At 41.0% G+C, this 27,840-nt stretch overlaps 1 protein-coding gene across 1 annotated transcript in view; it reads right to left on the reverse strand.

Moving 5' to 3' along the window:
* si:dkey-112m2.1 (transmembrane protein 132C) overlaps positions 1-15,625 on the reverse strand; it is a 191,140-nt gene extending 175,515 nt beyond the window's left edge. Inside the window, exon 1 of the mRNA XM_066646040.1 lies at positions 15,455-15,625. Within this exon, the coding sequence (XP_066502137.1) occupies positions 15,455-15,506 (52 nt within the window). The 5' untranslated portion in view covers positions 15,507-15,625. The remainder of the gene's footprint in view (positions 1-15,454) is intronic.
* Positions 15,626-27,840: the final 12,215 nt, after the last annotated feature.

Here is a 27,840-nt window from a genome sequence, read left to right on the forward strand (position 1 = left end):
GACGCCAGCAAATGCATTCCCTGAGATTTTGATGCGAGACAATATTCCCGTTTTCAATTACACACATGAACACCCCCCTAACTACCAAAACTGACTCATTTGCATGATTGAAATATAATTACACTATGATGAAAACATAGCTCTGTTTTGTTTGCCATTACAATTGTTTTCATTTTTTCCAGCTGTTTTTGTTGGACCTTTTTTCTAATCCTTGTGTCAAAAACCCAAAGAGCTCTTATTAGCCAAAATACCTGATAAACAGCAGATTGTTTGAATGAGGACATCATGTTGTTATGTAGCCTGCTATAAAACAGCCTCTACTGGCATACTGACCCTCAGCAATTAAAAAAAAAAATCCATCACAACATAAGAATTGTAATACCAATATCCTCTACTATGCACATGAATTTGTATTTAAAATTTCAAAAAACATCCACCTATAAAGCAACAGATGAAAGTAAAGGTGACACCGAAATTAAAATTCATAAGGCAATTTCATTTTTATATTCATGCTCAGATGAGCACAGTAACATGACTGAGAACTTATTACACTGCCAAAGCAAAAATAATTCTCTGCTTATCCTGTTTTCCTTTGACTAATCACTGAACAACAACATTTGATGAGTCTCGTTACTCCTGTCATGCAGTCATACAGAAAGCAAATGAGACTTCAAATCAATAAAACAAACTTTTCATATCTGCTAATACTCCATTAACCCCAGCCACACGGTGTGCCTTTTCAATGCAGTGTTAAATATAAATCGTTATAATACTTTATTGGATTTTACTGCATGCCTTATACCTTTAAGCCTTTTTTTAACCTCTTACTGCAGGCAAAGAGCAGCTCTTTCTGCTTTATAATCTACTCTTCATTTTAAATAGGGATGTGCTGTCCTGTTTTTAAATGCAGCAGCTTGATATTGTAGCTGAAATTTAGCCTGCAATGGTTTTATTTCTGTCAAAAGCAAATGTTTAAACAAGCACATGTATCTGTAATGTACAAAAACCTTATATTGTTCCTCTCAGCTAACATTGCTAGCCTAGCCTCATCCCACATCACCTTATAACTTATAGTTGGGCAATAGTGAACCTGTGAAGAGTTAGTTAGCTGATACTGAACAATATATTCGGAAACCGATGGGGAAAAACCTGTATCCAATAAATCTAAAAGCGAAGGGTGTACAATGGACTTGAGGTTTGATGTTTTTGTGTACCTTGTGTGGATGTTTTCTGAGCTCTGTGCTATATACAGTTTAGCGTAGCATTTTTTCTCCAGTGTGCAGTAGCCTTTAGCCAGCTGCAGGAAAAAAAATCTATGCTTTGTATTTTTCTGTGTTTTATATTTTGCCTGTGGTTCTTACTTTGGACTTCATACTGTCCAAAAGATAAGGGACATAAAGACAACACTTCCCTTCCCCTATACGTGTGCTTTTTTTCTTTGAAACTGAAAAGGTTCCCTTCAGATGTGACACAACGTTTAGACGGCAGTAGTGGTCTATAAATAAATAAATTATCACTTCCATAATGATTGTTATTTTTTGATGATAAAAATGACATATTGCACATTTAAATGAGCATCCTCTCCATCCTCAGTAGGCATGATGTTTCTGTTCTTAGCTGAGGGAAAGCAGCAGGAGTCACAGATATTTGCTCTGAGCCCTGTGCTACCTGTCTGTCTCCTCATTGAGCGCCTGTGGAGCAGCACTGGGCGCTAATCCCTCAGGGACGGCCTATCGCCTCCATCCTTTTCTTTCCCTACTCCCAGTTCTTCTGATACATTTCAATGGACACGAAAGCCTTTTCAGTGCTCAGGAGAGTCTGTGTCACCGGCTCACAAAGCAAAGCAGGCATGCGTCAATGCCAATGCCAGCACTGAATGCCACAGGCTATCACTATTCAAGCTCAACACAAAGTATTGCTGATGTGCTGAATTCAGTGGGCAAAAGGTGCTAATGTATGTATCTAAATTCCTCTGTCCAATATTATCTACAAAAGTCTGCCCCATCTGACATTTGACTGCTATCTCTTAATCCATCTTGCTAAAGCAGTTTATTCATGAAAGCTTACATTTCTTATATTTAAATATCTTGAAAATGCAAGGTCAGAAAACATTTCACAGAGGAAACCTGAACAAGCCAACAACAAATCAACACCAATGCAACAATAACAAGGCCTTATAAATATTATCAGGTAATCTTAACAAAAACATAACAGCACTGAACTAGCAATGAAATCATTTTTATTATTGCAATCCCAATTTTCATGAGTGCGAACTTCAAATTGTTGGAGGAACATTCATTAAAACCTACTTCATCAACAGTCTTGTCTTCTCAAGTTTTACTTAGAAGTGGAATGCAGTGAAATCTCAGGAATGTCTTTAGATGATTTAGACTAATTAAAAGCAACCAAATACACATATACATTACCACAATACCACTCCAAAAAAGAGCAATTTTTTGTGACGATACACATTTTTATGTCTCTAATTGACATCTGTTAATAAGAAACATCATTTGTGCTTGGAGTTGGAGTACCATTTGTGATCTAGAAATATTCATTCTGCATCAGTACCTCACTAATTCTCTCAATTGCTGATGGCAATCAATTCCACAGCAATGTTCCAACATCTACTGTGCCAGTATCACATGTGCATGTATCACATTATCTCTATTACGAATATAATCAATACCTGCAGCTAGTTATTATCTAACACCAGTTTCTCATCCCCTACCGCACACGTGATGTCTACTTTTCCCTTTTCATGCGGTGTATGACAGCGTCATTATTATCCGTTAATCTACAGGGAGTAGTGCCTAAAAGGGAGCATATACAAACAACTTAGTCCCCTAACAAGCTGCCCCCCATTAATTCTCATTTAGATGCTAATTTACAAGGCTACAGCACTTCTAGCACAAGTGTCTATGATAAATATAAACACATAGCATGTGCACACTAGTTCTGCTACTGATGCTGGACAGCTGTTCCACCAAATGCCCACTAGAACCTTCCACCCACAGATAAAAAAAGCATAAAATGTGATAATAATATCTCAGAGAAGTTAATTGCGGAGAAGCCACAGGGAAAACCCTTATGTTGCCTGTGTTTGGATTAGCATACATCAGAACGGGCATTGGTGTGGCATTAGTGCAACCCTGAGTGTGCTGGTCATTAGCTTCCTGCCTGCATTTATTCAAAATGTTCAGCCAAGGATGAGTCAATCTCCCACTGATGCAAATCTCACCTGACAAATTCACCAAGGGGTAAATTAATCAGATTAGCATATGAAAGAGGCTAGCAAATCTACCACAATGACATAAGGGGAGAAAAAAGCTAATTACTCCAGAGCAAGTGCAGAGTATCGTTTTTCAGTCACTGAATAAAAATTAAGCGCTTGAAATATTTATATGCCCATCCACCTGAAGCTGAATTTAAAAAAGTGATTCCTCATCTGCCGCAGGGGCTGTCTTGACTGTAGGTCTGTTTTTTGTTTTGTTAGCTACATCACTCCCTTGTGAGGCTTTTATTTACGGCTGTCTATACGCAAGTGAAACAAGGCATGGTTTCTCACATGTGCTCCAGCAGTCTAAACACAAGTTGTAAAGCAACATAGGAAACATGTTAGACATAAATGCGAGGGGGAAGGAAATATGTTCTGACAACATGGCAATTAAAGCACGCATAGCTTCTTTAGACCTCACAATCAAGGATAAATGGCCAGCACATGCGACCCTGCATTCTCCTCATCAGTCAGCAGAACAAAGACACAGTGCCATCTCTCCACCTGCTGGAAAAAAAATCCCTTCCATCCTCCTGAGAGGCCAAAGCGCTGTGTTTATGGAGATTACACACACGCTGCTGCAGAGAGCCCAATTACCTGCAGCAAATGCACTGCGTGAAGCTCCAAGCCCACTGCAGCCCACAGTGAAACAAAAGGGATTTTATGGCTCAATTTTAAACCAGGGGCTTTGGCCCCGCTCTCCGGCCCCTCTATGTGGGCTTTTTAAAATCTGATTTATCTCCCAGGTTTTAAAGCAGACCCCAAAGCTGGCCAGAGGCAGCTCAGCCAGATGCTTAGTACAGCTTCTAGAGGGTCATCCCATCCAAGAGCAGGGCTTCATGGGTCAGGCTCAAACTAGATACGGTGGTCAATGAAAAAGTTCATTTTCTGTGACAGTGGGTGGATCAGATGGACAGTTAGAAGAGAGAAAGAACAAACAGAGAACATTCGCACTGTCGCCACTGATTACATAAGGTACAGATGATAATCACACAATCAAGGCCAAACAGTAACAAAAGCCTTAACTGAATAATAACAAACCGGTTTCAGCTAACTCCACAGCTAGCTCAACTTTCAAAAATGCACTTCAGTTGTGGCACTGCAGTGATCTTGGCTGGAAACTGAATTCAGTATAAGCAGACTATTCAGAATAAGTATTAAAAAGAAAACATTTTCCACACTGGATATCAACAAAATCCTTGGTACCCATTTATCTATCACACGATTTAAAAAATATTACATTTCTTAACTGGTTCTATCAGGTTTTCCATGTCATGTCAAAGTAAATTTCTAGACATTGCTACAAATAAAACCTGAGCTTTCACATTTATCCAAGACAAATCAGCCTGCTGTTGGTTATTGGGGATGCACATGTGTGAAAAATAAACACTGTTTAATTTACAGACTCAGTCGTAAAATTTAATTCCCTGATTTGCATTTTCCTTCCTATTTTACAAACAGTGGCCAGGGCGGTATAATGAAGTAATGGAACCGTGTCAAATAATGTTCTCCGCACTATGTAGGGCACTATGTTGAACATCAAACAGCAGAACCTACACACAAATGGTGCACAATACATCTGATTTCAAGCCATTTATATTCAGCAAAAGTTTACATTGCTCCTTATTTAATATTTAACAATGGTTTATAAAAATGTTTGTTATTTTACAAATAGTGGGGAACAGGAAAATCTTTCAGCAACTCTTAGAACACTGTTGTTTTTATTATTGTTGTTGTTGTTTTCACATTATTGTAATTAGGGTTTATCCTGGAGGGGGAGGTTTTTCCCCTATATACTCTAGGCTAGGTTTTCCCTTTATGGTTTACACTAGGTTCATATGCTTCCAGCTGTTAATTATTTAAAAAATATTTCTTAGGGTGCAATTACTCTTTAAATCACAAAGATTGAGTTCAAATGTTTGGGCGCTTCCACTCATTCATTCGTTTTCTGTATCCAACTTATTGTTTCTGCCTGGAATCACTGGGTACAAAGCAGGATCACCCCCTGAATGCTGCACCAGGCAACTACAGACTCCTGCTCAAATGGAGGCTTTGATTTTTCAAGTAAAAAATAAGTGAACATATTCTCTACAGACAAAATAAATTTGCATGTCATTTTTGTGTCACTATTGGTTACTCACATACTATTTATTTATTAAGTAAGTGTTCCCCAAAGAGGTGCATAGTTGTACTCTGCAGAAAAAGTATGTTTATTTCAACTTAGAAAATCAACCAAATATGTGTTTTGACAGGGGCCTCCTAAATGTTGTACACAGCTGGATACTCTTATTACAAGACATAGCAGCGTGTATTACAGTAAGTTCAAATTCCTGTCTCTTATATTGTCTGCACAGAGAAAGTGTACACTGATTTTCTTGTTTTAGTTTAGTTTAATTAGTTTATCAAGGCAGCCGTAATGAACATGATAAAGTTCACAGGAAAATTTGCCACACCTGCGCCCCCACTGCATTGTGCACATTAGCGAAACACTGCACAAATATCTGTTCTAATTGGAGGCGTGCTCAGAGCCACGGGTTAGTTATTCTAGCAGAGAAGCAGAAACGCAGGGCTGGAGAGTTTCAGCATGGTACACTGACCATGGGGGATCCAGAGGAAGCAGGTGGGAGAGGAAATTGCCTGCTTGGTGCAGTGTGAGATGCGCACCGCCTGTGCTGCTTTATCTGTCGGCTGTAATATAATGGGAAGAGCTGGAAGGAGCAAAGAAGCAGAGCAGCCATTCGCTTTCATTTAAATTTAGCCAGGCTGCAACTTAGTGGCACCTTCCACACTCTTGTTAATGCAATTCAAGTGGGAAGTGAAGGGCAGATGGGGGTCAGACTATGAATTCAGGGTGGGAGGGAGGGGGGGGTCTTATCAGGTTGAATGAACCGTGTAGAATAACATAAATGATGCAAATGTCAGCAAGATTTCCCATCGAGTACAACCATTCCCAGCAGCAAACCTGCTACTTTTGGCTCTGGTTATTGTGCAGAGATCTCCCTGAATGCTCAAGGTAGAAAACACTTTCTTTTAAATAGGTTATCGATTTATCGTTACTGCCTTGGCATAGCTGCATTTCTAGGGTATGCAAATGTATTTTCTCAGTATTTCACTGAATAACAGTAATGACATTACCTCAGCTATTAGGAGGTGTACAGGCCAAACAATGTAAGTGAAAGGAATATACTGGAAAGTTAAAAAAAAACCTCACATTCACAAATTACAGCAAACTATATGGTAAAAAAAGTCAAGGACTCAGTGAATGAGGGGAGGGCATAAAATGTGCTTCAATTACAGGTCATTTTGTTCTGAGAGCAATCAAGCCCAAGTTATGATTTGAAATCCATTAGGCAATGCATGCACACACACACACACACACACACACATACACACACACACACACACACACACGATAACTCTAAAGTTCAGAGCGTGCAGGGGGAAAATGATCTGAATCACTTTTTCCCTCTTAGATGAAATCTGTCTGAGGACGAGTTTGCAATTTTCGGACAATGCAGGGTCTTTTTCCAGCTCCAGATTTAACCTGAAGCACAAATAGGAATAGTGAGAGTCAAAGTGACACTGCAGATTATACCAACCCTTCCATTCTCAGAGGCTGCATGTTTCTCCTAGATCTGCTAAATTAGAACACTAGTTTTAATTTCTAAACGTTCAAAAATACATTGTAAGTTTGCAAATGCATTCGCTATTTTAGGCACAAGAGACGTCCATAATTAATTTGTATTATTTTAGTGGGTGAAATCCCATTTCTCCAGCTTAAAGTGGAGGAGCTTTAGGCACTATTCACTTGCTTAAGGCAGTGTTGCTGAAAATTGGGAAACGGCTTTAATATTCTGCAATAGTCTCCTGAGGTTTGGATTTTTCCATTGTACACATAAAGAATGTTAAATTTGCCACTTTATCTCTGTACCGCACTCTTAAAAATAAAACAACCTAAATGTTTTTCCCCTGAATCTACAGTTCTGGAAAAACCTCTAAAGGCCCACATGCAGCATTCCCTCGTATCCCCCATGCTCCTCTAGGGTCTACTTACGATGTGTGGCTTTATGCTTCAGAAATCTTCATAACCGAAATCAATGTCTACGCGATCATTTTTAATACAAGAGTGTCCCTTATTACACTGAGTTATTTTGTGACCATGGCTATATTTACTGATTGTCTGCTATGTACTGTGCCTCATTCAAAATGCATTCAGTGGGTAAAACATTCAACGTTAGCCTAGTGTGAATGAGGCTACTGCAAGTTAAACGCACAGGTATAAAGGCATTACTTTTGGGACATTCCAAAACAAGAGATGTGCAATGAATTGCACAAATCTAAAAGCCTTACATTTTTTGTCAATGCTTCCAACGAAGCTCATTTCATTCATTCATTCAATTATATAACCGCTTATCCAGTTCAGGGTCGCGATGGGTCCAGAGACTACCTGGAATTCATTTCATTCATTAAGGAAATATTAGTTAAAAGGTTCTTTAATGTATATTCCAAAGAATGCATTAATTCTAAAGAGCCTACAGTTGTCCAGTGATGGTCATCTGACACAAGATTAGAAATCTCTATCTAACTGGAGTTCTCCATAAGTTAATTTATATAATACATAAAAGGCCTCATGATTCATTAAACTTTAAGCTTCAGCTGAAGACCTTTTTTTAAAAAATAATAAAATAAAAAAAAAAGAAAAGAACAAAAAGGGACCTGTCTGTTTGAATCCCGGAAGAAAAGACTGATTCCTTTGAATCAAAACATTTCAAACCCTGCTCCATCAGCAAGTCCTCGTGGACGCAGAGAGTTGTGACCTGCAGCAGTTCCTCTCTGGAGAGACAGCTGTCACGGGGCTGCTTCTCCATCTCTCTGCCAGACTCTCTACTTTAGGCTTTAGTGGAGCTTTTGAGGCGATTTAATTGCCTTAACAAAGGACGCGGAGGTGTTTGTGTGTCATCTCGCTGCCAGGAGGATGACAGATGCTCTTTAAAACTGGCGCACTCCCCCAGTGAAGTCAAGGTGTTTGAACCAGAATCACTAGAGATTTGGAGGAAGAAGGGAACGGGAATGGCAATGGGGGGGTGAGCCGAATATATTTACACAATGAGAAAAAACAGAAAGACACTGACTGTAGAGGTGGAGTTGTATTCAAATTTTCTTTCACAATATGGGTAACCTAAATAATCCACTATCCGTTATCGCTGCGGTATTATTAATATGTACAGAAAACGGCAAAGAATAAAAACACTACACTGTAATCAGTTCCCTCTGGTAATATATAGATATTTATATGAACTCTGAATATTTAAAACTCAACTCAAATGAATATTAACTATTGGCACTACTATAGTCTTAGGTGCCAAGCGAGTTCCTGGGAGCAGTGCTACAGAAAAAAGCAGTGGTTTTTAAACCAGTCCTAAGGGACCTTCAGAAAGTCCCCAGTCCCACCACACAGGGGCAGAACAAAAATATGGACCATAAGGGGGGCCCTAAAGTCTTCCTTTTGGGAATTACTGCCTTCGGGGAACCTTCAGAAGACTGTTATATAAAGAAATACAATGGTTCTGATTTTTCAGCTTAATCTCTATCTGCTTGAAAGTCACTGAAATGAATCTATGATAATCATACGCCACACACACTATAAAAAAAGTTTAAAAAAGTTATTTGAGGAAGACGATAAAAAATGTGGCTCCCCTTAGGAAGACCCATGTTGTTCAATGAACCTAGATTTGTTTCCTAGAACCTTCACATTTCATAGAGGTTCTTTATCTTTTAAAAAGGTCGTTCAGACACACATTAATCTCACTCCTAAAAATGGTTCTCTAAGGCAACTGCCCTTGAACTGGTCCTCACAGACTCGCAGGCAGTCCTCATTTTTTGCTCGATTCCAAATTGTAAGGACAGAGCAACCAATTTACCCATCTACAGATCCCTGAGGACTAGCTCGAGAATCTCTACTTTGAAGAACTATCTATTAAAATGTTCTTTAAAGAACATGGGAACCTCAACAATAATTTGATTTTTTTTCTGTCGACACAAAGCATATTTATATTAGTGGGTGATTCATAAAGTCAAAGATGCTCATTCTGTAACAGGTGGGGAGCCTTTTTTCTCACTGGGGAATGTAAACCTATCTCTTCCCAGGCCATAGACTGCAACATTGTTACATATCTCCAGTTAACAGACTTCTACCTTTTATTATTACCCCATCACAGTTTAAATGTGAGGGTTGAGAATGTTTGGCCTTAACCAGCTATGGAAAGTGGCGGTGTGTGAACAAGCAACCAGTCCCAACGTGAGCTGAGGAGAAAGGCTTTTAGGAGCTAGCAATTGGGCAACTGCAAGTATACTTCTTCAGAATACATTGTGTGATCACTTCACTGACCCCAGAACAAACCTCTGTCACACTGCCCAACTCCGTTTTCGATGGCTGGAAAGAATCTAGCTGTGCAGTCAAATTACTCTTGAGCACCATCATCTTCTCTGCTTTTACCACTCCTTGCACACTGGCATAATTTTCATGTTGTATGGTGTGATGTCTTTTGGTATTGCCTTTCTTTAGAACAATGAGAGCTTCTCCACAAATTAAGAATCCTGTTGTTCCTTTCACCTCAATGAAAAGGAAACTCATTGTCCATTTTTTTTAAAAGTTACTCATTGTTGACTTTTCTTCTAGTTTTTCATCTATTTTTGCCCAGCGAGACCTAACCGATGACGGGGATGAAGCTAGTGCACAAAACTTTTCCATTCTCCATTCTCGCAGCCAATTGGAACATTTAAAAAAGCACTCATTTTATTTGCCTTACACAAGCAAAAGCTACTATATACAGCCAATAAAAAAATGCGAAAATATCTGGCAGGAAATATACAGTCGAGTGAAGTGCTGAAATGCCCGTTGGCCGTGGTTCCCCACCGTTGTTAAATGAGATGCACTGAGGGTCACATTTGTACTGTACATTTTTACTGCGCAAATAAATATCCTTCATATCACATAAAGCTTCTTTACCAATTAAAAATGGATTCCTATAACGTGGATGTACATTAATTAAAACAAAACTGGACACTCATTTCCTGATTCTTCGATCTTTTCTTAAGTACGCTGACAAATGTAAAGGGAAAAAAAGGCTTTTTATTTACTGCCACTGAACCTTTCATTCCATCTTTTGGAAGATGATTTAATACATTTCATTCATCCATTGTCTTCAACCTATTATCGAGTTCAGGTTTGCGGTGTGTCAGGACCCTAGAGGGGGCACCAGTCCTTCACAGGGCGACACACACTCACGCCTAAAGACACTTTTGAGTCGCCAATTCACCTACCAATATGTGTTTTTTGGACTGTGGGAGGAAACCCATGCTGACACAGGGAGAACACACCAAACTCCTCACAGACAGTCACTCGGAGGAAACCCACGCGGACACAGGGAGAACACACCACACTCCTCACAGACAGTCACCCGGAGGAAACCCACGCTGACACAAGGAGAACACACCAAACTCCTCACAGACAGTCACACGGAGGAAACCCACGCTGACACAAGGTGAACACACCAAACTCCTCACAGACAGTCACTCGGAGGAAACCCACGCAGACACAGGGAGAACACACCACACTCCTCACAGACAGTCACCCGGAGGAAACCCACGCTGACACAAGGAGAACACACCAAACTCCTCACAGACAGTCACACGGAGGAAACCCACGCTGACACAGGGAGAACACACCAAACTCCTCACAGACAGTCACCCGGAGGAAACCCACGCGGACACAGGGAGAACACACCAAACTCCTCACAGACAGTCACACGGAGGAAACCCACGCTGACACAAGGTGAACACACCAAACTCCTCACAGACAGTCACCCGGAGGAAACCCACGCTGACACAGGGAGAACACACCAAACTCCTCACAGACAGTCACCCGGAGGAAACCCACGCTGACACAGGGAGAACACACCAAACTCCTCACAGACAGTCACCAGGAGGAAACCCACGCTGACACAGGGAGAACACACCAAACTCCTCACAGACAGTCACCCGGAAGAAACCCACGCTGACACAAGGAGAACACACCACACTCCTCACAGACAGTCACTCGGAGGAAACCCACACAGACACAGGGAGAACACACCAAACTCCTCACAGACAGTCACCCGGAGGAAACCCACACAGACACAGGGAGAACACACCAAACTCGTCACAGACAGTCACCCGGAGGAAACCCACGCTGACACAGGGAGAACACACCAAACGTCACAGACAGTCACCCGGAGTGAGACTGGAACCCGCAACCGCTGTGTGACTGTGACACTACCTGCTGCACCACTGCGCCGCCTTCTAAAATAACCAAGTAAACTCAAATCAAAATATAACAAAGCTTTTTTGAAAGAACTGTTCAACGCATAAAGAACTTTTAAGTTATATTATATTTTCTAAACCTTTATTATGTTGTTTAACTGCATGAACCTTGTCATCAACAAAGACATTATGTCCTGGCTAGAAAAACCCATTTCCACACCTTTGTTTTAATAGACAATAATTTAGTTTATAAAATTTACTGTTAAAATTTATAAAACAGAACAGGTTTTCTTTAAAGGTAGATCATAAAAATGACAACCGTCCCATCCCTAACAGCAAGAGAGAGGGAAGTTTGCATGAACCCTCTGTCAGGCCATTGCTGAAGTGGAGGCAGTGGAGAGTGGCTGGTAAGCTGTTTGACTAATGCTCTGTTAGCTATGGTAATGTGTCCGGACCACCTGCTGGGCAAGGCTCGTCTCACTGGCTCTGATTTAGTCTTGTAGCGGTGATGAGTTGTGCTGTGTGTGTGTCTGCGTGTATGTGTTGGAGCTCAGGCCGGCTTCCCAAGAGAAGCTGTGTTCCCCAGTGCCACTTTCATGCCAATACATATGTGTATCAAACCCCTTCTCTCCTCCCTCCTTTTCCATCTTCCATGGAAGGAGATGCAGAATGTCTTTTTTAATACACATCTGCGGAATTTGAAAAAACACTTCCCGTCCTCCAGGCTTTACAAATTGAATGCAGCAAACCACACCTGTTCCATGGCATAATAATACAATTTCTAAGATGTGATCCCAACACTTTGCCCTATTATAGTGCTCTTTGATTGATATAATTTGGTGGAATAAATAAGTAAATAAATAAATACCCTAAAAATAAAGGCTGAGTGAAATTTAAAGGTCCCATCACATGGAGAACTGAATGTACTTCATTCATTCATTATCTGTAACCCTTATCCAATTCAGGGTTGCGGTGGGTCCGGAGCCTACCCGGAATCACTGGGTGTATGGCGGGAACACACCCTGGAGGGGGCACCAGTCCTTCACAGGGCAACACACACTCACACCTATGGATACTTTTTTGAGTCGCCAATCCATCTACCAATGTGTGTTTTATTTTTTTGGACCGTGGGATGAAACCGGAGCACCCGGAGGAAATCCACACAGACACGAGGAGAACACACCAAACTCCTCACAGACAGTCACCTGAAGTGGGACTCGAACCCACAACCTCCAGCTGGAGCTGTGTGACTGCGACACTACCTGCTGCGCCACTGTGCCGCCCTGAATGTACTTCACCTTGCAAAATTAAACACTGCCTGGAAGCATGTTTACATACAAACTGCTATGCATTCATCACCAGATTTACCCCACCCTCTCACACTGCAGTTAAAAAAGACTGAGACTGTTATAGGAAGGAGGCAAAACAGAGGGAAAGCAATTAGACCATAGCATACAAGAAATAAAGTGAGGTATCAGTTTAGACACTTGTAGCCAATTCTTGGCATTAGACATGTTGAGTTTTAAAGGTAAATACAGAAATTACACAGCGGTGTCAGGGATGTGTGCATCTTATAACTGAATTCAGCAATTAACACACATAGTATAGAAAGATACTGAGGGTTAGATGCAGAGGAAGATAGAAAAGTGTGGAGAGTGAAGCTCACACGGCTTCGTTTTTAGTGAGACTGTCATTGGAGGAGGGGGGGGGGCTGATTTATTTGGGCTGAATCCAAGCACACACTGTCCGTGTGTTTGTTTTTATTGGTATTGAGCAGGAAGCAGCAGAAGGTTGCTGGCAACCGCCCTGCATTATGAGGAAGGTGATTAAAGCCCCTGTCTCTGCATAGCCAAAGATCAGCACACACTCAGACAGACAGCTCTTGTAATCACTCTTAATAGCCTTGTTGTTTGGGTGAGCGTGTGCGGTAATGACGCCGGACCTCGGTTCCAGCTCACAGGGGAGCCACTATCCCTTCATTGTCTCGCAGCTTTTTACAATTGCCGCACAACAGGTGCCTCTACAAATGCTTGTCAATGGCCAATGCAATAACCGCCTTTGCTTTTTCTAACATGCATTTATAATACGCAAGTCTTGTTTGTTTGTTTGTTCACTGGCTGACTTTCTCTCCCCCTTCTCACCCATTCTCATCATCCAAGAGGCTTTGTGCTTTAATCATTCACTGTGGGAAGAAACAACCTGTAATGATTCGGCATTAATCTGAAGAGGACCAATCACCGTAATGTACTCCGCTATTCTCTAGATCCCACGTTTATGGCCTCGGTTTCCATATTATGACGCTCATAAACTCTTTCACTGCTGTAGGTAGTGCTGTTTGCTAAATTAATGAAAGGAATCAATCCATATTTTTTTTTCTTTGCACACACTTGTTTTTATACACTCATCTCATGTAGGTTATATCCATATAATTAAGTTACCTTTTTGTAATGGCCCTCACACTGCTACTTATTTAACTATCGGAGCCCCGCTCCACTTCCAATGCAGCAAATGTGCGGTTCTCCAGCCAGCAGCTCGGAGCAGCTGATAAATCAAAGCGCGGCACAGGAAACGGGCACTCAATAATGTGAGTGTGATTCAAGCCTTGAGAGAAAATGATTCACACATTTATTTCTGGAACGAGGCAATGATGATGTCTAAAGGAACATATAGGCTGTACGTTTTCTCTCCTGAAAGCACTCCAAGTATCAAACACTTTCTTGTTTTTTGTGAACCAGGTTTAAGATGACATTCCTCGGCTTGTAAGGATTCTAATTCTGGCCCCAATTCCACCAAAATAATCTATCTTTGTAGAACCCCTCTCTGGGGGGAAGCCATTGTTCTTGTGCTACATGTTATTAACACACTTTTTCCTCACGTGTCATATCTCCCCCACATAGGAAAATCACATTTGCATTACAAACACGGCCCTCCCATGACACTGGATTTATAGTTGGAGCTGTAGCTCAAATGCCATACAGTAATTATATCTATATCACCTTACCCTGATTCTCCAGGCTGCTTCTCTGAGGCCAGAGGAGGAAAATAATGATTATATTATCAATAACCTAGGAACTGCTCTGGATATGCTTACCCAGAGTGACTCACTTCAAGGTAACACCCTGTCTCATTACTACAGCTGTTTTGGTGGGACATGGGGAAAAGTGTGCTCCAACCTCAGACTCTCAGAAGAGGGTTCTGAGTGGTGGTAATAATAGATTAAAGTGTATAGCAGGTACCTCTATGATGTTTCAAAGGAAAGACCATAGTGAATCTATTCCAGAGCTGGTGATATCAGAATTGGCAGATCACCACTGGACGCATGCTTTCATATGACATCCATTTCAGAGTAGCACCTGTTGTCAGAGTAAGGACACGTCTGCATTCGTTGATTAAAATGTCCGCATTTTACTACGTTATTTTATTGTCTACGTAACTCCATTGTGGTGTTTCCCTCTAATGGTCCCCCAGCTCTAATTTTAAACATGAACGTTATCAGTCACCAGCATTACGCATGCTACATACAGGTCAGACCTGAAATACAGGACACCAAACACACATTACCATACTGTGATGATAGCTCTGTGTATTTCAGGTCCTAAAAAAAAGCATATCAAGTAACTCTTATTGAAATAACACTTCAAAGCCTGACCTGCTCAAAACACATACTGATGTTGTTTTTATGAACTCATCTCCATATTCCAGGCACATTATTGGCCAGTATCCCGATAACAATTAACACATACTATATTGTGCAACTCTGGAGAACCCTGTGTTTCCCTGAAGTTGAAGATGATGAGTTCTGTTGTGCTGCCTCTGGGAGCTACAAGTTACTGAGGAGGATCTTCTGCTATAACAGAAAAGCTCAATCAGACTCACCTCTGCAAAGCAAAGAGAGGATGATCCAGGCTGCGCAGGAGCTCATCGTCATCTCTCTGAAGTTCAGAAGAACTGGTCGGCAGCTTCTGAACACTGAGTTATTCCTCCTGGGTCCAGTCAAAAAGCGATGCAGCAGGTCTGCATTGCTATAGCAGTGTCCAAAGGGCTGTTGTGCACTGGAAAGAAATGAGTTTGATGTTTCATTTATGACAGTATACTGTCCTCGGTGGTCCACTTTATTAGAAACGGTTAATGTTTCATAAAGAAGAGTTTAATTCCACAGAAACAGGGACAACATCAGCATGGCTCCAAATAAAGAAAACGTCAGATGGCGGTTGTTCTGGTTGAGGATGAAGTCTCGAGCTCCACAAGTGTCCGCAGGTCAGATGTTCCGCGCTGGTGTCCGAGCGCGCTGTGCGCTTTTACGCACGGAGCACGGAGCGTGGCGCAGAAGATGCAGATCCCCTTCGCGGAAGCCAACCAAACGCAGGCTACAGAGCCCTTAAAACACCATCAAAGGGTCCGTTGAAAGGTCCGTTAAAAGAGACAAACAGCGACGCATACAGCACCAGAACAATACGTGGCCACGCGAAAACACATCCGTGCAGTGTCGCAGAACCGAAAGAGCAACAGAGCCACGGTCACAGAGACCCTGCTTTGCCTGGCGTTCCTCGGTAAAGCTGTAGCCGCTCTCCCTTCACTTCAGGCGCAGTGGAACTAAAGGGAACGCTCTGAAAAAGTTTCTCCCCTGCTCTCAGAACACTCTCCCCGGGTCTAACGGCCAAACACCGCGTAGGTCAGAGCCATGTGAGGCAGCTTTTTGGCTCGGCACAAAAACAGCCCCAGTGGAGCCGGATGGAGGGGGGGAGACTCCGCGCTCTGATTGGACCGTTCGCAGCCGAGGGGGGTCACACACTGCGAGCCATGAATAATGACTTCAGCAGCCTGCTCTCATTAACACAGAAAGGAGACTCATAATCCACGCCAAACCTGAGACTAACTTCTGCCCGCGTCTTCTCTGGACATGCATCAAAACGCATAGACTGGACATAACCACTCCAGCTGGTGAGACGTGTAGTAATGTAGTTGTAGTATTATTAGTGTCACCGGGGAAAGCCATAAATGTAATCCATAAATGCACTTAGTCGCTAATTGTAGCGTATCATTCGCGATTTGAAGCACTTTCACGGTGAACGAGGAACCGAATTTTGGGGACATGCTCAGTTTGCCCACAGCTGGCGCATGAAGTAGCGATGTCGCCCTCTAGTGGACACAGCTTTGAACTGCCATACTGTTTTCAACCGTTTTTGTTGTTGTTTGTTTTGGTAGTTTTGAGCTCTCATAACGGTTTACCTGGTTTTTAGCACCGTTCTGTTCTGCACTATTAGCCTTTATGTAAACTAATCTTAATTATAACTCAATACAGCTTGTTAAGTTGTGTATAATTGTTGTGTTTCTACCACCCCATGGACCTCTCATTCACCCATTCATTCATGTTCCACAAAATTCTCCACAAGAGGCACTGCACGCTAGCTTTAGCTTTTCAAAGTGAAGGTTTAAATGAATAAAACAGTCTCGACAGGCCAGGGTTTGTTTCAAAAGCAGGGTTTGACTTGACTTAAGCCCAGAATTAAGGACTGTTCAGTAGGAATGTCCTTTAGCTTTTTATTTGATAAATGTAGAAATTATCTGACTAAACTGAGAAATACAGCGTTGTGCTAAATCGGGTAAATCATTCTGCAGATGAGATCTTCTATAACTGTGATTTAAACCATTTTTTAAAAAGATTATATATATTTATTATTGAGTAAATAGGAATTTCTCCTATACCTTCCTTTCCACATTTCTCAAATGGCTGCCTCAATAAGTTTCTACTGAGATCTAAAATTGTACTCCTTTTTATTTTTTACTCCTACAGTATTGATCATAATTATCATGTCTATGGCACAAACACAGCAATGGTTTACTATCCATGACAAAGAGAGGAACTATGAGATTTATAAAACAAAATAAAATATATTTAAATATAATATTTCCATAAAACAATGTTCCAGACACCAGGCACAATATTAAACATACTTTAACAGCAGCTTTGGGTGAAGCATCATTAATAGCTTCTGATTTGGTAAATTTCTCTTGAAAGGAGAACTGCAGACCATGACTTTTTTTATGTCTTTGCAGCTGAGTGTGGGAGGGGGGTTCCCCATCATTCTGTTTTAACGCTGTCACAAAATATATACCAAGATAAATCTGTGATAAATTTATCTAGTTAAAGCCTCAAGTTTGACACACAATGTGAATAATTCTTCACACACACACACACACACACACACACACACACACACACACACACACACATATGTATATATATATTAGCACATGCATGCTTGTACTTCAGGAAGGATACAGGGTTTATTTTGTTCCCATAAAACCCATTACAGAGCTGTATTTATTATCACTGCTGCTTATGACCGAGGCTATTTGCTAACATTAATAATGGATATAAAAGCTGCAAAAAGACTCACAGCTGCCACAAGGCCTTTTAGTGGTCACTTAGTACAAGTAGAAGGGAGTGGCTCTGTCATTGTGGACTGTTCAACCGAGCCTAGATTTAGTCTTGAAAGCCTGCTATTTTAGATGGTGCTGAAAAACATGGGCACAAACAAGCGATGCCAGCCCATAGCACCAGGCAACAATTACTGTCAGGTCATAAAGGAAGGATGTGTCTGGAATTGGGCAAAAGAAGCATCTGAAGAGGATCACATTCTCAAGCAGTCACTTAGATGAACTAACAAGTCTAAACAGGCCATGCCGAGATGTTCCCTTCCCTTAGATGTTGAGGAAATTAGACTGCGAGTGCATTAGGGTGCCAGCTGTCTTATAATGATCAGCAGCTAAGGCCCATGTGAGGTTTCCGCGTAATGAAAAGGATCGCTTCTCACTGCGTGAAGTAATGCACTTTATGACAGTAATGGCCATAAAAACGGAAATATGAAATTAACCTCTCCCATACCCAGCAGTTCGCCCTGCATCTTCATATATAGCTCAGCCTCAATTCCCACTGCTATTTCCTCTCACTGCATTCTCCAGCCTGATCACCATGACCCTTACCTCTTAACGCTAATGTCAGGTAATTAACATTTATCAGTCTCTGGGCAAGACCTTTCCTCCTGAAGAGACGTCTCCACTGACCTGCTCTTTTCCAGCATCCTCTCCCTCTCTGCATCTCACTCATTACTTTGGTCAGCTTTGAGTGAGGGGAACAGCTAAAATATCTTACGCACACATTAACCACCTGACAGTGCTGGTGTGATTTCAGAGAGATTCCATTATCTCCTTAATACTGAGAACACAAAGACTGCTGGAATTATTATTCAGCGTCATGCCACCATAGCGTTGTTTGTTTTTTTCTGTGAAGGGCTTAGCCATCCATAGACCCATTTTTAAAAAGGGCTTTTCAAGGGTACTTCAGTAAATCCAACCATAATATTAAACCCATCCCCTTGTTTTTACACTCATTGTCCATTTCGTCCATTCTAAAGACCACCTGTTCCACTGCATATTTTGTTAGCCCCCATTCACTGTTCTTCAGTCAGTGGTCAGGACCACCACAGAGCAGGTGTTATTGGGTGGTTGATATACATAGCACTGCAATGGCACTGGTATAGTGGTCTTTTATAGTGTGTGCTGCTGCAGATTTTAACTGAGGAGTTTTAAAAGTCCACCTGCACTGCTGTGTCTAATCCATTTGTACTTGTAGAATTACAAAATTCACTTATATGGTAAATGGAGCAGATAAGATGGACACTGAGGTTAGAAACATGGACACTTTGCTGCTAAGAGTGTAGATATTTATGAAGGAGATTCATGCATTCATTCGTTGACTGTAACCGCTCATCCAGTTCAGGGTAGCAGTGGGTTGGGAACCTACCCAGAATCTCAGGGGGCGTAGGGCCAAGAACACACCCTGGAGTAAGCACACACTAACATCTATGGACACCTACCAACGTGTGTTTTAGAATAGTGGGTGGAAACCGGAGCAACTGGAGGAAACCCACGCGGACACAGGGAGAACACAACAAACTCCTCACAGACAGTCACCCGGAGCTGGACTCGAACCCACAACCTCCAGGACCAGGACACCAAGGAGATGAGCAAGTTACATTTTTTTAAAGTGGCCAGAGCTTTATTTCAAATGTCATCTACACTAGGAATAATACTTTGTGAAAAAGAGCCAATAGATCTGCAGGACCTCCTTGAAAGTAGTCCTGTTTATGGGCATACTTTACTGGTGTAAACCCAGCTGTGATATTTCATGCTAAACACAGTTTAGTGAAAGAATCTATTAAACAGTATAAGCCAATATTAAAGCCATATTAATCTGTATAATTGCATGCTGGGAAGCTCCCTAGTCCTATATGCCAGGCCCCGTGGGGTTAGCGGCTATGATAATCATCCACTGCATGTTAAAGCAATGATGATATAATTATAATGGCTATTGGTCTCTGTTTCATCCATCTGTTTTAATAGACGTTGGCTGGATCTCCCTGGGGTTCTGAGTGATTTCACAGGAATCATGCTAAAGGAAACCAATGGGACCACAATTTTGCCCAGTATTTGAGTCTGTTTATTTTATAAGTGTCATATAAAAATAGCCAACCTCAATGACATTAGCTAATTAATATGGTGTCCCGTTCAGAGATTAATATACACATCGCTCCCTGGAGCCACCAATTTTATCTCTGAAGTTACACAAGCCAATTACCATGATGCCTGTGGGAACACTAAAGGAAAAGACACTCCTGGGCAAAATAAGTACACTAATAATTACCACGGAGTGTGACTTCTTTTTTTTTTTTGGGTAACATCATCTTTGCCTGAAGGGATTAGGTTATTACCAGCCAAATACAAGAATAGCCAAACTGCAGCTATGTTGTTCAGGTTATCATCCAGAGTCTCGGGCGAACTTAAAGTCTACAAAAAGTAAGAGAGGGATTATAATAAAAACTTGGAAAAAATATAATAAAAAATAAAACAAATGCTCAGACAATGCTGTGTCTGAGGCATTTCTGAGGTCTTCATTTTGGATGTGACTCGGCTTTAGAGTCATTAGGATCATTATTGTTCAGCTCCGGCTCATTGTTTTGAATACGTTTTTAATGAGAACAGTAATTGTCACAGAATGTAACTTTTCTTACTCAGTGCAGCAAAATTTGCCTCCAAACATATCAGGGTCAACTGGCAATTGCTGAAGCCAGAATGTGATGTAAGTGTGATAATGATTCTACAATCATTGTTAGTGCATAGAGCTCTATATATAGTCACATCATGCATTCATCAGAAACAAGGTTGTATTTTGGCATATTTAATTTCCCATTAAAATAACAATTTGGTACAGTTATATATTTGTGAGGAGAAAGGAAGGAGTCAAAATACGGTGCTTTCAAAACTGTTAAAATATGATATTAAGAACTGATAACCATCCATAAGAAAAAAAAGACCGTAACGTTTTAAGCTTAGAGAGAGAATGCTCTTGCTTCAGACCTGAAAAAATGTCTTTGTCAATCCTTCCCCTGTGAGAAGTCACCTCAAAAAAAATCCTATTGGTTTCAAGAAGTTTGTGAATAAGCTAATGGTGGCTCCACTGGAAATCTGATAAATGGACGTTGAAATCTTGAAACATGAGTAAGTCAACTGAGCTGATAGGTATGTTCTATAGCAGGTGGATACACTGAAGAGTCAGTGACTCATGCTAATTTGTGGATGCTATACCTTCTTCAGTCTAGGCAGAAAATATTCCTGGTGTAACAAATAGTCCATTTGGACAAATTAAACTGGAGATAGAGGGTCATACTGCTTTCAAAGGGTGCTTTTTTATTGCCTTGTCAAAAGGTAAGAGAGCAGATTACTGCTCTCCTCTGAACTAAGCACTAGTGCTGCTCTCTGAGTCATAAAAGCCTTTCACCCCACACAGCCTGTAATCAAGCACTGAGGTAACTAAGACAGACACAAATAGATTGCAGTGTGCCCCTTGTAGCCTTTTCACACATTTAAAAACTTTTTCCCTACTAACCCAATCAGTGACACTCAGGCTCAGACTGGAGACACCTCCAAAACCATGCAAGGGCGCTGCTGATAAGAGCCCAGGACTTTACAGAGAAAAGAACTGGGAAAGTGAAACAGGGGAATAAAAAACCCAGAAAGTGTCCAGGTGGGAAGCTGTAGTTTATTTTTACCTCTGCAGATACATTCATTCATTTATTCATTCATTATCTGTAAGCGCTTATCCAGTCAAGTCGCGGTGGGTCCAGAGCCTACCTGGAATCATTGGGCGCAAGGCAGGAATACACCCTGAAGGGAGCGCCAGTCCTTCACAGGGCAACACAGACACACACACATTTACTCACACCTGAGTTTCCAATCCACCTACCAACGTGTGTTTTTGGACTGTGGGAGGAAACCGGAGCACCTGGAGGAAACCCACGCAGACACAGGGAGAACACACCAACTCCTCACAGACAGTCACCTGGAGCGGGAATCGAACCCACAACCTCCAGGTCTTTGGAGCTGTGGGACTGTGCCACTGTGCCGCCCACTGCAGATACAATATGTATAAAATTATAACACAATTAAATTAATTATTCATAAAATAGCCCTTTCAAACTGTGAACTACACAAAAGCCTTTGTAATTCCAAACTACTGGATCCCCCCTTATAAGAAATATAGTTCATAAATAACAACAAAAAAGAAAATTGAAGTGGATTTATTTTCCTGGAGCACACAGCAGATGTTTTCAGACATAAAGGAAACAAGTCTATTTCTACTCTAATTTCCTTGTTAGCTCCATTTGGTTTATTAGCTGTACACAGTTAGTTAGCTCACTGGTTGCATCATACCAGTCACACCTAATGAATTAAGCTTGCTAAGCAGTCTAAAACAACGCCTCTGCCAGGGTCTTGAATTAACACTAGCAAATGTAGCACAGCCCTGTGAAGGACTGGCGCCCCCTCCAGGGTGTATTCCCGCCTTGCGCCCAATGGTTCCAGGTAGGCTCTGGACCCACCGCGACCCTGAATCTGATTTGATCTTTTTCAACAGTTTGATCTTTATTCAACAGTTTTGCATTTACAATGCTATATAGAAATACAATTCTACAAGGCACTTCTCATGTAAAAACACTCCCCATCCTAGTAAGCAGACAATGCCCCTCTCTTAGACTGTGTGTTTTGTCCCCAGTTTGTAAAATACCCTAACATTGCCCAGAGAAATGCGTTTTACAAGTTCATTTCAGTTTTGGCATTTTCTTCTCTCCCTTGTCTTCGACAATCAAACAAATTCATTAAAAGTTTGGGTCCTACAAGCAGACTTGAGCGTAGATGAAGTGTTTACCCATTGGTCTGTGCCTCTGTCAGAGTGAAATATGAAAGCGTTTAACCTCAGAGAGCTGAAGGAACTGAAGGGAACCCAATGGGTGTTGAATTGCAGGGCTTGCATGTTTATAATGAGGGGAGCGAACTGCTGCAGAACATAAAGAAGAGAGTCTATTGCACATTAAGCTGCTGAATGTTTTACAGAGGGTAATAAACTCCTGCCTGGCTAATCAAATTCACTGAGAAAATACCATCCTTCAAGCCTTCAGGAGACCAAGATCACATTCTCTGCTCTTTTTCTTTGAGGGCACTTTATTGATAATCATAGCCGAAGCCCATTTACCTGATTACAAAATGCACATGTTCTAACTGGTCGTAATAAGAAAAGGTTGTGGCGATATTCTTCAACACTGGTGTGCTAATAAGCCTGTCTAGCGTTTTAAGCCTACAGATAACTGGCCTGCAGATATAAAATCCTAGGAGGAAATCTTGTTAGGCGAAACCATCAAGTCCAAACATTTACAAGGGTTTTGTTGTTGGGTTTTTTTTGTTGTTGTTGTTGTTGTTGTTTGTTTTAATTTTTCATCTCTCATCTCATCTATCTATCTATCTATCTATCTATCTATCTATCTATCTATCTATCTGAAACAGACCCTTCTTACTGAACATGCTTCTCTTTCACTTTGATGTCTCTTTCCGTGGCAATGGGCCTAATTCCATTCCATATTAACTACACCAATGCATATGGGCTGTTCAAAAGGTCTTTTGAAATCAGGCATTTATCATAGTTAAGTACTGCTGAAGGGGAAAAGCAAGTGGGTCATTCTGCTTGCAGCACATTAAATCAACTGGAGTTCAGCATAAATGACCATGAGGATATGCAAAATATTGTCAACATTTTAAGGAACTGTATGAATAACATTTAGGAATACTACGGTAGATTTTACTCTGATTAAATGAAAAATCCAGTCCACTGAACAGAAGGCCTTGGTGGTGTGCAAATTAGCTTTGAATGCAAGAACAAACAGTCACTGGAATACAAAGCCAGATTTATTTATTTTGGGAAACAACAAGATAGAACTATTTAATTGTGAAATATTTCACATTTTATTTCTTCTTTAAGAAACGATCACACATCTGGTATATGACTCCTGCTTTAAAGCAAAGAGGGACTAATAAAATAAAGTTTTTAAATTGGTGTTTACCATCTATGCTTCTGGAGCAAAGTAAAGCTGGTACATTTTTGAAACAAGACAAGTCTGTTTTCTGAATGTTCATTAAGATTGTTCACCCAAAGAGAACCCTTAGAACTCATCACTGCGCACTGTACTCTATGGTTAACTGCTCCTCCTTACACACTCAGCACAGTATTCACTGGTTCATACTCATTTCCAAAACCCTTATTGGTGAGTCACCAAACTATCTACAAAATCTGACACAACCAGCATCTGCTACATATAATACCAGGTCCTCCAAGTACATCCAACTGAAAGTCCCTAAGACAAATTCGACATTTGGCTACTCATCGTTTCAGTAATCTGCCCCAAAAGTTTGGAATACAAAAAACATTAAAATTAAAGACCTTTATGTCAATCTCAGCTTTCAAAAATTACATTACAAGTGTATTTCTGATATATACCTGTTTTTTCTGCTATTTGAATTTATAAAATGTGTATTAATTTTACACATTTACATATACTCATGTAGCCTCAAGCAGCCCTTGCTGTTTTCCAGGGTGTCATTGTAAATAAGAATATGTTAAATTAAATTAAGGGTTAAAACATTAATAAATGAATGAATAAATAACAATTTAGGAAGAAAACCAGCAAGGTCCTTAGGGGATCCAGCAGAAATTGTTGATTCCCCTGTTTAAAAACGAGGTGTTTGAGCGGGGAATGCTAGACACTGGACGTCCAGGAACAGAGTTGAAGCATTACTGTAAATAAACAGTTTAAGTTTGTTTGTTAGTTTATCAAATCTAGGGCATTCCATGCATTTAATGGTTTGTAGAATTACATCAGTTTCACATAATTTAAGGAAATGCAAATACAGTAGCAGTAATGTCAGTCAGCAGTAATGTCTGCTAGCTTAGTCACTTATCTACATGTTTATGCGTACAACATCATTGTAACTCCTACATATTATATTTTACAAAATCATAAAAGAATGGCAATGGTTCATGCAAACCAGGGCCTTTTCCCCTTTAGGAACATCATACAGCTATGGGCCTGAATTTCTCTTATTCACTGACAAAACCTCAGCTGTCGGAGATCCTAGTCCTTTGTCCTTAGCTATCAAATTGCTGAGTTGGTTTAATATAAATTAAACCCTGTTCACTCTAGTGAAACTGATGTGGATGGGGACCTTTCGGTCATAAACCTTTAATGAGCAGGGCACTCTTTAGCCATTTCCTTTGAAGGGCATCAAGAAGGCCTACAATTCTTAGCAAATCAATGGTCAGTAGTGGTAGGCATTTGGCAGTTAAATATTTAAATAAGGTGTATACCCATATGCGGATGCTTTGATCGGTTTTGAAATTATTGTAGTTTGTTTTGTTTGCTTTGTTTGTTCTTTTTGTTAGCTTATTATTATTCCCTAGTTTTTGTTTAAAATTCTTGACATGTATCACACTTTTTTGGCTTCAAAAACAATGCTGGTAAATAGATTATAGTTATCTTTGTTTATCTTTGGTAGCGTCATAAATCCTGGAATGGCAGTCTGCTGAGTTTGACAGTTGTGTGATCATGTGGCTGGAATTTAAAGGTGACATTGAGAGACACATTGATTGCAGGAGCTGAACTAGCTGCACAGATAAGTTAAGAGAGCCTCATCACAACATAATTCTGTGCATGCCATCCGTAATGTCACAGAATCTGAAAGATGGAGTGACATCACAAAAAGATTCTGTTCTGGCTTAAGCTGTTGAATACTGTTGCAAAAGTCTCACCACACTTCCCATTGAAACGGGCGACAGAGGGGTGCAAGCTGAAGACGAGCAGGGAAGCTATTAAATGTCAAGTAGGAAAGAAAAATTTGAGGGTAGAAAATTCAAAATCACTCAACTACAAGCTTTGATGACAACACGCCTCCCAAAGTTTGCCACCATTTCTTATGGAGGGCATCACCTAGGCCAACTCTCTCCTTTCTTCCATCCTCTTCCTCTGCCCCCACCCTCACTGAGCCCTGACAGCTGCCGTGACTGGGCTGCAGCCATGAAATCCATCATTCCACTTCATCCGCAGCACTCCCCCTGTCTGATCAATGATAGCACTAATAATAACCGCCACACAGTCACCTCCGGCCTGCCACTGGTGCCGCACAGCTTGGGGCCCTTCTCTCCAGATTGCCTGGTCCGATTAAGAGCCCATTACAAAGGCTGTTTACTCATAATGTCCCTGAGGCCTTACTTTGCTTTGTTTGTCCGTCAAGAGAACCAAAGTCAACCAGATGACCTTTTAAAACTCTAAAATATATATACATCATTTGCTGTCACAATACTTTCCTATTAACCCATGATATATGCTAGAAAAGTACAAGTACAAATACTTTTAATGTAAATTAGGACTCACTTTCAATCAGAACCTGGATATTGCTGACTATCATAGACTGCAACAGGATATCTGCAAAGGAAACCATATTGCTTTTCTCACTCAGAAGACTGCATTTGATGACCTTTTACTCAGACCAAACAATACATTATAATTTGACACTGGAGTGGGCAGTTGGCAAGTCCAACCACATAATGAATGTTAGAGGATTGGACGAGGCTTTGTAAAGTGGACTACAATGTTTGGAGCAGGTTTCTTCATTATTAACACTATGTGGGATGAGCGGACTTAATCCAGAGTTATTACTTTGTTGAAGTAATGACTCACCTAGACGCAAAAGTAGTCTAGCCAAAACAAAGTGAATAGAAGAACAAAAATATCAGGCCAAAAAAATAATAATTCCCTCTAGAACTGAATGAAACTCCTTAGTGCATTAGTAACCTGTTCACAAAAATGTTGCCCTTTGTGGTGACATTTCTCATTTTTTGATGATTGCTCTACAGTCAAATGATAGAGCTTGAAAGGGAGAGACGCTAGCAACAATAAAGCAGGCCAGATCTGCTGAAAATATCTAGAAACTAATTGTAAACAGTAAGGGCGGCACGGTGGTGCAGCAGGTAGTGTCGCAGTCACACAGCTCCAGGAACCTGGAGATTGTGGGTTCGATTCCCGCTCTGGGTGACTGTCTGTGAGGAGTTGGTGTGTTCCCCCTGTGTCTGCGTGGGTTTCCTCCCACAGTCCAAAAACACACGTTGGTGACTCAAATGTGTGTGTGTGTTGCCCTGTGAAGGACTGGCGCCCCCTCCAGGGTTTATTCCTGCCTTGTGCCCAATGATTGGCGACTCAAAAGTGTGTGTTGCCCTGTGAAGGACTGGCGCCCCCTCCAGGGTGTATTCCTGCCTTGCGCCCAATGATTCTGGACCCACTGCGACCCTGAACTGGATAAGGGTTACAGATAATGAGTGAAAAGTAGAATTTTTTTTTCTCACAGATCAACATGTACATTGTGTCATCCAAAATAATTATCAATGAAAAAGAAATGCTCCTAGGCAAACCTTAAATCTTTTGGGAAAGACCCGTCCAAAGTGCAACTCTCTGGAGAACAGAAGTCCCATTTATCTGTTCTAAAGCATGTTCTGCTTTTCACGATAGTAATGTGTGGGGGAATGTTTTGGTGCCTTGGGACCTGGTTAACTTGCTGTTACTGAGGGAACCATTAAGTTCAAATGAAGATATAATGATGTAATGCTGCTAGACAATGATCCAAAACAGTGAAACACAATTTCAGACTGTCATGAGCTGGGCTCGGTTACAGCATTTGTGTTGTGTAGGCCAAACGAGGGCCAAAAGTTTTGATCCGCAGCTATGTTGTTTTACGGCACTGTAAAAAGTTAATTAGTTACATAAGGTCTCCGCTGAATTCTGAAGGATCAATCACACTGGAAGGAAGAAGGTGGGTGTTAAAAG

Source organism: Hoplias malabaricus, chromosome 15 (genome assembly GCF_029633855.1).
Source record: "Hoplias malabaricus isolate fHopMal1 chromosome 15, fHopMal1.hap1, whole genome shotgun sequence".
Classification (NCBI taxonomy): Eukaryota; Metazoa; Chordata; class Actinopteri; order Characiformes; family Erythrinidae; genus Hoplias; species Hoplias malabaricus.